The sequence below is a fragment of the Pimephales promelas genome, chromosome 11 (assembly GCF_988280905.1).
Source record: "Pimephales promelas chromosome 11, fPimPro1.hap1.1, whole genome shotgun sequence".
NCBI lineage: Eukaryota > Metazoa > Chordata > Actinopteri > Cypriniformes > Leuciscidae > Pimephales > Pimephales promelas.
Window position 1 is genome coordinate 14016588 of NC_142779.1, and position 12316 is coordinate 14028903.

General features: G+C 36.0%; 1 protein-coding gene across 7 annotated transcripts in view; it reads right to left on the bottom strand.

Annotated features, from left to right (window-relative positions):
• The window catches only part of LOC148977152 (heparan-alpha-glucosaminide N-acetyltransferase), a 31301-nt gene extending 18988 nt beyond the window's left edge, over positions 1-12313 (bottom strand). Inside the window, exons 1-9 of one of the 7 annotated variants that reach the window (XM_089117025.1) lie at positions 11934-12313; positions 10903-10926; positions 10691-10785; positions 10353-10471; positions 9196-9314; positions 7057-7126; positions 5287-5353; positions 3671-3750; positions 106-182 (exon numbers count right to left, since the gene is read on the bottom strand). In XM_089117025.1, coding sequence (XP_088973151.1) covers positions 106-182; positions 3671-3750; positions 5287-5353; positions 7057-7126; positions 9196-9314; positions 10353-10471; positions 10691-10785; positions 10903-10924 — 649 coding nt within the window. In that variant the 5' untranslated portion in view covers positions 10925-10926; positions 11934-12313. Of the gene's footprint in view, positions 1-105; positions 183-3670; positions 3751-5286; positions 5354-7056; positions 7127-9195; positions 9315-10352; positions 10472-10690; positions 10786-10902; positions 11427-11933 lie in introns of those variants that run through there. The other 6 variants (XM_089117024.1, XM_089117029.1, XM_089117028.1 and 3 more) reach the window with 6 other exon arrangements.
• Between the last annotated feature and the right edge of the window lie 3 nt (positions 12314-12316).

The following is a 12316-nucleotide window of genomic DNA, read 5'->3' on the forward strand; positions in this document are numbered from 1 at the left end:
CACATTTGCAGTAAGTTTAGTTGCAATGTGGAGCCATGTATAGAGTTAGAATAATTAGAAAGCTCATCACAGATCATAATGAAACCTATCAACAAAATAACCCACCATTCCATGGTGCATGTTGGAAGAACCAGTAACCACCTCCTCCATAGTTCACAAATACCATGACAATCAGGGAGAATCTGTAAACACAAACAACACTGAAAATGGAATACAGAATACAGGGATAGGCTATTATCCAAAAAAGAATATTAAGCAAATATTAAGTCTATTAATGTTTCATATTGTTAATGATCAGAATTCAAACAAGGCAGTCAGAAGCCTTTTGACATCTTATCATTTATAACCTACAACACTACCATTCCCAAGTTTGGGGTCAGTAATATTTTATTTTATCAAAATTTCTAAGTAAAGTGAAATAAATAAAGACATGTATAATGTTTCAAAGGATTTCTATTTAAAATAAATTGCTTTTTTAATCAAAGAATTCTGAAAAATAAATTGTACTATGGTTTCCACAAAAATACTAAGTAGCATAACCATTTTAACATTGATAAAAAAAAAGAAATATTTCTTGAGCACCAAATCATCCTATTAGAATGATTTCCGAAGGATCATGTGACACTAAAGACTACAGTAATGGCTAATGAAAATTCAGCTTTGACATCAACAGTAAATTACATTTAAAACAGTTATTTAAATAGTAATTATTCTGAAGATATGTTTACTGTATTTCTGATCAAATAAATACATTCTTAGTGAGCATGAGACTGACTCCAAACTTTCAAACTGTATATATGTTTGTAAACAAACAAACATAACATATCTTTATAAAATATACTCCGGTCAGTCAACTCTCACTTGTACTTTTGAGGTAAACTGTATCAGTATTATGCATCATAAGGCAAGAGGGTTTAGCATTTGTTTTATATATCAAAGAAGAAATGCTGTGTAAGGTAATGCAACCTAAGCATTATGAATCACTCAGGAAATGAACGGTTGTCCTCTGAATTGCCCCACCCAGAAGTGCTGACTAAAGCCATCGGCTGTAATTTATTGTAGACGTGTAACTTAGAGCAACGAAGCCAAGCTGCAACTTATTGTGCATGGTGAAACACTACATTGAATTAGCAGCAGCAGGAGATGTTTTTTATTGCATGTCAGAAAATGCATGTTCGCACTACACGGCATAAAATATACCTGTGGACAAGAAACTGATTTTGTTGATCAAACTCCGAGATAACCCCTCAGCTATTAAACTGCCGACACGTAAATCATGGTGTTGAAGTGTGTTCTGTATGGTTTCTCAGTATAAGAACGTACTGAGAAACCAAAGCACTCTATAGACCTTCAGATAAACTTCACTCTATCTAAACAATCTAAATTTTTTCACCAAATTCAATTAGCAGATCAGGAGAGAGACCATTACTGCTCCTTTTAGGCCTAACCTGCTGATACAAGATTTTAATCACATACCATCCTCTAAAGAGCACTATTAAAGTAAGCATGTCTTTGTCTTTCTTGTCTCTCTCTCTTTCACACACACTTTCTCTTTGTCGCACACACACTTTGCGACAGCATCCATTAGTATCCATAGTAACAAAGACAAAGGTTAAGTCATTTTCAAGATGAGACTACAGTACAATGTTTGCTATATAGCATGTTATAGCCAATCATTTTAATTAAAAAACCCTCAGTGTTAGGGAGGCATTCAATCTTCAAAAAAAAAAAAAAAAACTTCTAGTGGACATTAAATATTTTATTGCTTTAAGCTTCCGTTGTCTTTATGTCATAACCCGAATGCAATCAAAAAACTGCAGCAGACAGTAAAACAATGCTGTGTTATTGTGTTGCCTCTCATTATCAATTGTTGTTAACCATAGTAAAAAATATATATTTTGGCAGTAACTCCCAGAGCATATTTGTCATTGTCATATTATCCCACAGGTATAGCTCTTTGTAATCCCTGAATGGGCACATTTGTGATTTATTCTGCAGTGTAAAAAGCCTGAGATATCAAATAAAAGTAGTACAGGTAAAAATTAATTATGAAAGAGGAGTTGCAACAGAAGTATGATTTATATCCAAATTTTATAGTAAATGCCAAACATCAAAAACAAAACTAAACCTGTTATTAAAAGTAAGGAGTTTCCTGCTTAGGAAAGCATTGGGTATATTTAACTAATTGGGAACATTTTGTTGTGGTACATGCTGTTAGTGTAACTTATCATTATTACAAAACCACCAACCTCAATTTGTAATCACAAATATGAGGAAAATGGATGCAGGCTTTTGGCTGGCGAGATGAAAAACCAGATCCTTTTAAAAAAATTAAAATGCAAACAAAGTCTACAGTTATACTATAAATCATGTTAATGGCATCTGATGAATTAAGGGCGCTATTCTTCAGCTCTGAGGAAAAACGTAGCCGCAACAATTTCACCAGGGCGGTGGGCAGATGACAGATGCTTCTTCTTCAGTGAAAAGTTTTGACTCACTGCTGGACAGGCCATATTTCATGTTATACAGCAAGGGAGTTGAAAAACTGCGGGCTTTCTCTGGGTTGATATTCTCACAGAGAGCCAAAGACATCTACCGACATTATTAAGTTCCACATATAGCCAAATCAGGGATCCCATGTGTACTTTGGCCAGTGTTGATTTTGTTTTGGATCTGCAATAAGTGCAAAGCTCTTGTGAAATATCATGCATTTGTTGCAGAATCCAGTATTACCTCGACATCATGAATCAACAGACCTGACAAGCCAGCTGTGATGTCATCCTCTCAGTCTATAAGTATGAGATGATGTCTATATCATATTCAAATTCAGCATTCGTTCCAGATTATAGAATACGTAGGCTGAAATGAAGGAAACGGTGAAACAAAGAACCAGTCTCCAGCCACGCTGATAAAACCATTAGGCTTAACAAGGAAATGGACTGTTTCATGTACCAGAGCAAAAGCAGGTGTAGACTGAGTGGAACATCTGTTTTTATCAGCACTATGGTTTACAAGGAATATCATTATGGATATGAATGGAACATTTATGAAAAGTTTCACATATGTGGGGAAAACATTATGGTCACGGGCAATTCTAAGAACCATAAAAGCTTACAGTCATTCTTACTGTCATTGATAGTACAAATTGCCACTCCTGATTGCTATCTGAAAAGCACTTTTGCAACACACATGGATTATCCATTACACAAATCTCGATCTGGAAAGTCATATCCTCCACAGCTCCAGATCTACAGCCTGCTGAATATGTGCTGATATGATGCCTGTATTATTACATCAATTACTGGGATGTGAGAGGTCAAAGCCACAGCAGCTTCCTGTTTCGGGAGAGGCGTGCTTATGTGTTTGCCCCCAAGCCACTATCAAGCCCTGCTGGGCTTCCCGATTAAATCACATCACCCTTGCTCAACAGCAATCCACTGTTCCCCACCATGGAAGCAAAATATATTAGAGATGATGCCTAGAGCGACCACTAAAAACAATGGCTCGAGTGAGTGTATGTCCAGCCTGTGACCCCTTGCAATCTCCTTAGTCTTACAATACATTCACTGAGTGAATGCGGACAATTGATAAATATTAAGTTCATAGAATTGAACAAAATTAAGTTGTTACCATTTTAGACAAAATAAATAATTTTTTTTTTGGCACATACCCTCGAAATGTGTCCAGTGACTTCAGTCTGGATGACTTTGTTTTGCTTTTGTCCGCACAATGTTTATTATTTGCCTCCTCCTAAAATAAGCAAAAATAACCGATTTAGTATGGATTTTAAGAGACGGGTTTTAAGTTTACTAAGACGCATTTGTTGATAAGCCTTTATTATCTATTTTTTCCCACTTAATCAGCATGAAAACAATTTAAACTAAGAATGTTTTAGTAGAAAAAGTTAATAATATACTTCATATAGGCCTACTGTAATATATATATATATATATATAATATAAATTTTGGCCCATATTGATAGGATAGGATCTTGCGGTTGATGGAGATTTGTGGGATGGATATCCAGGGCACAAAGTTCCCATTCCACCACATCCCAAAGATGCTCTGTTGGGTTGAGATCTGGTGACTGTGGGGGCCATTTTAGTACAGTGAACTCATTGTCATGTTCAAGAAACCAATTTGAAATGATTTGAGCTTTGTGACATTGTGTATTATCCTGCTGGAAGTAGCCATCAGAGGATGGGTACATGCGGTTGCCATAAAGGGATGGACATGGTCAGAAACAATGCTCAGGTAGGCCATGGCATTTAAACGATGCCCAATTAGCACCAAGGAGCCCAAAGTGTGCCAAGAAAACATCCCCCACACCATTACACCACCACCACCAGCCTGTACAATGGTAACAAGGCATGATGGATCCATGTTCTCATTCTGTTTATTCCAAATTCTGACTCTACCATCTGAATATCTCAACAGAAATCGAGATTCATCAGACCAGGCAACATTTTTCCAGTCTTCAACTGCCCGATTCTGGTGAGCTCTTGCAAATTGTAGCCTCTTTTTCCCATTTGTAGTAGAGCCGGCTAGCCTATGTCTGCATGCGGACGCAACGTGTTTTGTATTCATTCAAAATTAAGGATAATTTTTGGCTTTTATAACTCATGGAAAAGAGATTTTCCTCTAGCATAAGATATTACATAGTACGAGAGAACCTCTCTTAAGAGAACCGTCTGTAAATAATAATTTCGCACAGTACTATGTATATACTGTATATACAAATGATAATAGCATGCATGTTTTTGAAACAATGTTGCACAGAACTAAAAGGTGTCAAATGAGGAAATTAAGATTTCTGGATAAAGAACTAAATAAACAAATAAATTAAATTTAAAAACCAGTCGTGGCTTTGCCCATGTTTGGGTAACGTGAGCAGCCTCATGCATGTTTGGAGAGCATGAATAGTTTCTCTCATTTCCAAGGGAAGATGTTTCCATTCACCATATGGTCTTATGATGGCAGTGAGATCCATCAGAAAGAAATTAGCATTACCCTCTTCCTGCTCTGGCTCTCCAAACAACTGCATGATAGGCCGCAGACAAAGCTAATCAAACTTTCAGACCAGGACATTCGAGCAGTACCACAGAAAATCAAACTATATCCACTACAAGGCTCCATAGATGTCTCAATGAGCCATTTTTATTTTAGATGTGATCATCCTGGAAATTGCAGATTAGGATTGCTATGAACCAACCATAAACAAATTCACAGTGTTTGACACATAACGTATGTTCCTATTGAATGATGCATGAACCGTTTTGCCCTCACCATTTCCATGGAGTTTTGAGACCTGTGACAGCAAATTCGATTCTTTAGCCTCTGTGTACAGCTGCATCTGTAGAGGTATAAAACATTCATTCAACTTAAACACATGTTTTGTTTAAACATGAAAAAAAAAAAAAACGGTTTACATTCATTGCATTTCAAAATTCAGTAATATTAGTTTTGTGTTTGAAAGTCTCTTATGCTCAATAAATCAGCATTTATTTGTATATTGTATATTGTATTGTATTGTACATTGTATATTTTACATAAATATACAATTAACCCTTATGCTGCATTAGGGACATTTTTGGTCTTTTGCAGTTTAATTTCTTTGACCATTTTGGCTGTTTTAATGCAAATGGTATGAAATTTGGCAAAATTGTGACTTTTTGGATACATGTAAAAAATGTGATCCCATTTTGCAAAATATGTATAACACACACTGTGTAGATCAAATAGTAACACTCAGCACCATAAAGACCAAAAATGGCCCATTGAAACCCATTAAAACGTTGTTTAAATCTGAGGCTGTCAGTAATACATGAAACATGATTTTTGCACAAACATCCTTTCATTTTGAAGCAAAAGCATTATATTTGCATTATATAGTGTATTCCACCAGATGACGTCACTATTTATTCCCTATGGGTGGAAATGCACCTTATTTTAGGCAATAGGCAATGTTTAATAGGTGGCCATTTTTGGTCTCTAACGCGCTAAGTGGGATTTTTTGCAAAGTGGGACTGTGATAATCCAAATCTAAAGTTTTCTCTTTGCATTTAGTTTATTGAAAATAACTGAATTTTTGTGTTTTTTCCTCTTATACAAATCGATGGTTTCGCAAACAAAACTGGTAATTAAAGGGTTAAAATCCTGAAATTGAATACATTTTTGGTAGTTATGATGAGGACTGATGCTGGTTAAAAGATTTAACTTGGTAAAAGTGGAAAATAATAATAATATATAATATTTTAGGCAATGTTTAATATGTGGCCATTTTGGTCCTTAATGCACTCAACGGTGTTAAAAATAATAATAATAATAATAGTAATATTGTTTTCTGTGATGACAAAGCAAATTTTTCAGCATTACTCCAGTCTTCAGTGTCCCATGATCCTTCAGAAATCATTCTAACATTCAGATTTTGTGCTCAAGAAACATTTATTATTATCAATGTTAAAAACTGCTTAATATATTTGTTAAAGTTATCGCTTTGTCAGAATATGCCTATTTAAATATACCGGTACAGTAAATAGTAGGCGAAAAACAGTATGTGAGCAAAGTAGTATGTCCGAATTCATAGTACGGTAATCATAAAACTGTAGGCAAAATGTACCTGGATGACTTCCTACTCCTGCCAAGATTCTGAATGGACAATTTACTATCCCATGAGGCCATAAGAGAGGATTTTTGAATAGAGATAAAGCGATGATAATGAAAACATGGCGGATATATTACATTCGAATTTCATTCATACTACACACTTTCATATTATAGAATTTTTTTTGATCGCAAAAAAAAATATATATATATACAGTATAATACCTACTATACAGTATGCGATTTCGGACGCAGCATGATACATTTTTAGGATTTTGTAACATTTGAAAAATTATAAATGTCTTTACTGTAGCTTTTGATCAATTTAATGCATTGTTGCTGAATAAAAAGTAATAATTTCTAAAAAAAACAAACAAATCCTACTTAACCCAAACTTTTGAACGGAAGTGTAATTATTCAAATTTGAAAGAGAAAAACAGCTAATATTATTACCTGAGTATATAAGGCAAAGAGGCCCAAAATACAGCGACAGAAGCCAGAATCAAGAATGCCGCCAACAGCGCTAAAGAATCAATATCAAACACATAAGAGCAAAGGTTATACTCACTTTTTCTGAAGTTATTGTGAGGAGATTTGTTTTTAATGTTTAGTAATAAGGATCCTGTGAATGTTCCTTGCAAACAGTAAGTAGTGTATTAGAGTATTAAAAAGTAAAGGGTTAAAAACATGTTCAGTTTATCCGATTTTCTCAGCCTTTGCTTTGAACAGCCTCTGTCACCCATGCTATGCCACAAGGGAGCTCTCAAGAATCCAGCAGTGTCCTTTCATGTAATCTGAAACCAGTCTATAGGCGTACAATCAATCTATGAAATCCTAGCCTTGGGTCTCCAATAATGCCATGTACTGAGGCAATATTTTCACAGTGCATGATGGAATGGATCATATTGGCTGCCAGAGGCCGTCCTCCATGATACTGGCCGCTTAGAGGAAGGTGTAAAACAGTGTCATATTCCAAGTATTAGGAAGCTACAGACGTTTTTATTGAGTTTGTGTATAATGCAAGAAAAAAAAAGTTTGATATACGCTTTCACTTTCCATAAAACCAAATTGAGTTCAACACTGTTAAATAATGCTTACGTAAGGTCTAAATTGGAAGCCCACCATTTATCATCTTTTACAATCAAAACATGGACAACGCAGAGTATTATGGCGAATCAAATGGACACGTTACACCCAGTGATCTCAAGCGATCACTGTTTAGTGGAAAAGTGGAGGCCTTTTGCGGAAAAACAAACAAAGAAAGCACCATTTGATCTAAGTGTGAATACACTTGATGACATGAGGGGAAACAGTGAAGCTGTGATGATACTATAGTGACGACTGAGTACAGGAGCCTGGACAAACTGAGATAAATAAACACGCCATGTACATCTGCCCACTTAAGAGTACTTTTAAACATGTTTGTCATGCCTCAAATGTCCTTTAACTTGACAGGTCAGAGAAGAAGATTGGTTGCTACTAAGAAAAATACAGAAAACAAACTGACATCTTAAAACAGGTACTTTAACTCAGCATGTTTTGTTTATATGTAAGTTCAAGGCTGTCACATTTATAATTGCATTTAATGCATTTATTTTAAATAGAATTTGATATTACTATTATATATATATATATATATATATATATATACACATATTAAGAAGGCGTACATCAAAAGGTTTGAAAACCTTCGTGTAATCAAGAGCTACCAAGCCTCCCTTGTAATAAAATCAATGGTGATCATTACTGTCTAATAATCCTCAGTAAATTATACTCTTCTTTCACAGTACATTTTTTTTACACTAATTACGCTTAAGTTGAGAATCAGCAACACTTAAATTTACTCTGATTTGCACAGTTCAGTCTAAATGTTAATTAGTATCTAAGGTTAAGCAGGCCAATTACTACATGTTTGTATAATTTACTGCCTGTATTCATCATAGACCCAATATTGAGGTCAGAGTTTACATTTTTCAGGCCAAGATGGGCTTAAAATAGTGTCACTCTTGTGCAGTTCATTTGATAACAGCATTTTTTGTTTTGGTTATTTTTGTTCAGTGTCCCCTCATTAGTTCTTCTTAGCATCTGCTGATCACTAGCACCATCACTTACTGTACGTTGTAAGAGCCCTCTGGAGCTGAAGTGTAATCACCAACCAGTCCGGCTAATGGAAGCTCATCGTATAGCCGGGAGTTTAGTCACACTGGCCATATATCTGACAGATAATGGCTACTTGCCCTTAAAAGTCTGATCTACAACATAATCTGCACTATTGCAAAGTAGACTGTACATTATAGAGCGTGGTGCTTTCAAAACCCCATTATGCTTTAATCCTTCACGCTCCTCTAATGTATTTCCCACAATGCTCCTCTCCCGGGGCATCTTCCAAAACAAACATGGCAGAAAAGCTTTTCTTTGAGCTGTTTTTTTTTTTTTTTCTTTTTTTCAAGAAATTAGCAGTTCATCGGATCAATACAGTCTCAACTGACTCATGGGATATGAGGGAGGCATTTCCCTGCTTAACTTTGGAACACAATACATGCCTTTAGGAGACTTATTTAATGTCATTAATTACACAGTACATATACTTACGCAGGTAGGCATTATTCGGTCTTGTATCCACAGTGAGAGAACAGGTTACATCATTTAGCAAGCTAGGCTGCCTCATCCAGAGAGAATACTGGCCAGCTTCACCAAACGTCTGACTCAGACTAGGGAGGAGAAATAATGTCATCAACATGTAATAAAACACTGATCCATCCATCACATCCTGATAGTCATGATGACGGTTATTGAATTTTTTATGTTTTGTTTAAGAAGCTTTCCTCTTTTGAAATGTTATTTACATTTTCTGTTACACATCATCACCAGCATTTTCAAATGCACAAATTTGTTGTTTTCTTGTTAACCACAAATTGTTTGCCGACTGATGTAAAGTAGCCTGTCATGTAACTGTTTACCTAGTCCAAAAATCAACTTTGTCTTTATATTTATTAAAGTCAAAATGATTTATATGGTTTATCACCAATATTTTTGGTATTTTCTGGTTGTATTGTATATATAAATGCCTCTTTGTAGCAGCATGGAGCAGAATTATAACAAACAATGACATACAAGAGGCTGAAGGGGGCCATCTAGAGGACAACAGAGAAAACTGCAGCTTTTGAACCCATTTCACCTTTTTCATCCCCCAAAATGTGCACTATAAGCCTTTATTGATCGACCTGGGAATGACATAGTGGCCAGTATGTTCTTTAGGGGAGAAGGTAAATCGATAATGGCTGTGTCTGGAAAGGGACCTCGGTATCGATCTTAAAGAAGCCCTGGACTAGACTTCAGCCACAGCGTGGGAGAGATACTGTGACTTGTCTTATGAAATCAGACACCCTCGACAGCTCGTTTGAAAATGGCCCAAAACTTGATGGCTGTTTGAGGACCAGGTTGTTTGTAAAAACGACCATGTTTTCCTGCAGGAAACATCCCAGTTTGTGAGAGGACCACAAGCTTTGATGCCTTTAATGGTCTTTTTCATCATTATTTCAGTGTCAGCTTGTTAACCCCAAAATGCAGTGCGATCAATGCACAGTGAGTAATTCTCCAAAGGGCAGCACTAAAGCCAGGTCACATTCAAACACATGGTCATAAATAGTCTCACTGACTGCAAATGCAATTGGCTGATATTGGGGCTGTATATCTAGCCTATATGTAGGGTCCGTCTATACCAATTAAAAATTATTGAAAATTCTTACCCGCAGAGAGTGCCGCTTCCATCCACAGGTGCGATTCTTAGAGTCAGTGTGAATTGTGTGCTCACCACCACAGAAATATTAAGACCATTCCCAACTGTGGCAAGGGGCTGATAAAGACACTATAGAAGACGAAGATATCTGTTATTTAACATTTATTTAATATAAGGCATTTTGACAGGTCAAGCAGGCTCTAGTATGGGAAAGGTTTATATTGCTCACAAAACTCAACCTGTATTGTAAATGGAACAAATGTATTTATATTTCTTTCGTTTGGTACAAAAAAAATGCTTAAAACACTCATAAGTCACAATCAAGACAATTAAACAACTTTTAAGTACCTTATAACAGTAATCTGAGGTGTAGTAAACACTAATGTTGTATGGAAGTTCATTATGGAATATTAGCAATGCCTCATCCATTTTCAGCTTGAAAACTAAAAAAAAAAAAAAAAGGACAGAGGCACTGAGATTGCAGTATCCTAACAATACAATGAATACACTTTTTAAGCAACACGTTTTAAACAACTTGAATGTCATAATTTATGATCTACCTGTATGACGTCTTTCACACATCCCTGCTGAGAGAAGGGTAAAAAAGAAAACATTCAAGATATTGATTATCTTCATTGTCAAATCCATTATGCTGTATTTCTTTTTCTTCTTTTTTTGCAAATGAAAATAAAAGGAAGCTCAAAGATCACTGTACGTGTGATTACAGTGATCTTTGAAATGTGTTGGAGTTTTATTACTAGAAGGCACAACAAGATTGACGGAAGATATAAGGTTAAAGGGATAGTTCACCCAAAAATGAAAATACTGTCATTAATTACTCATCATCATGTCATTCCAATCCAAACCCATAAGACTTTCGTTGATCTTTGGCACACAAATGAAGATATGTTTGATGAAATGGGAGAGATTTTTGTCCCTCCATAGATGCAACTACCACTTTGACGCTTCGGAAAGTTCATAAAGAGATCGTAAAATGAATCCATATGAACTGAGCGATTTAGTACAAATTTTCTTTAGAGACTCAATCGCTTATGATGAACAGATTTAATTTAGTATTTTATTTACATATAAACACTGATCAGAAATGGTATTCAGGATTGGGCATTTGGTATTTAGGATAGGGCATTTTGTATATAGGAGTGGGCTTTTGGTCATTTCGCCATTTAGGATTTAGGATTGGGCATTTAGGGATTTAGGATTGGGAATTTGATATTTAGGATTGGGCATATAGAGGATTGAGGGGTGTACGCAAATAAGGAGGCGTGACCCAAAAACTGGAGGCTGGGTTTGAAATGGCTGGTGCGCAGAGGCCACACTGGCAGAGCGTCTTCTTCAAAGTGAAAGTTTCGTTACAGTGTGCTCCTTAGCTCAACCGACGTGTCTTAAGAATGATCATATGCATTTTATCCCAAGCTAGGAGCTCCGTTGCTAATTCCAAAACATAACTTTAGAGCTAGTAACAGACAGAGCCATAATTGTGACAACTCCAGACAGAGAGAAAGAGAGAGAGAGAGAGAGAGAGAGAGAGAGAGAGAGAGAGAGAGAGAGAGAGAGAGAGAGAGATAATTACCTCAGTCTGTGTCTGTGCGTCTGTGTGACCCTTGATGAATCTTTTCACTTAACAGGGATAATTTCCGGTTATGCTAAATTCTAAATTCATATCTTTTTAGGCACGAACAGCAGTCGTTAAAAATAATACGAAATGCCCATTTTAACTAATTAAATGGCTTGCATTTTCCCGAACATACCGGTATGCTTGATGCTAGGAGCCCCTTTTTAATTCTTGTATGTCGTTTGTAGGCAGGTAAGATATTTATTGCTGTTATTATTTGTTCATGGTCTCTTACTGTCTGGAATTGCAAACGCCTAACTTATCTGTTTTCACCATAGACTGTAAAAAAAGATTGTCACACCATTCACACTCATTTTTGTTCAGGCTTCTAGCCGGGCAGC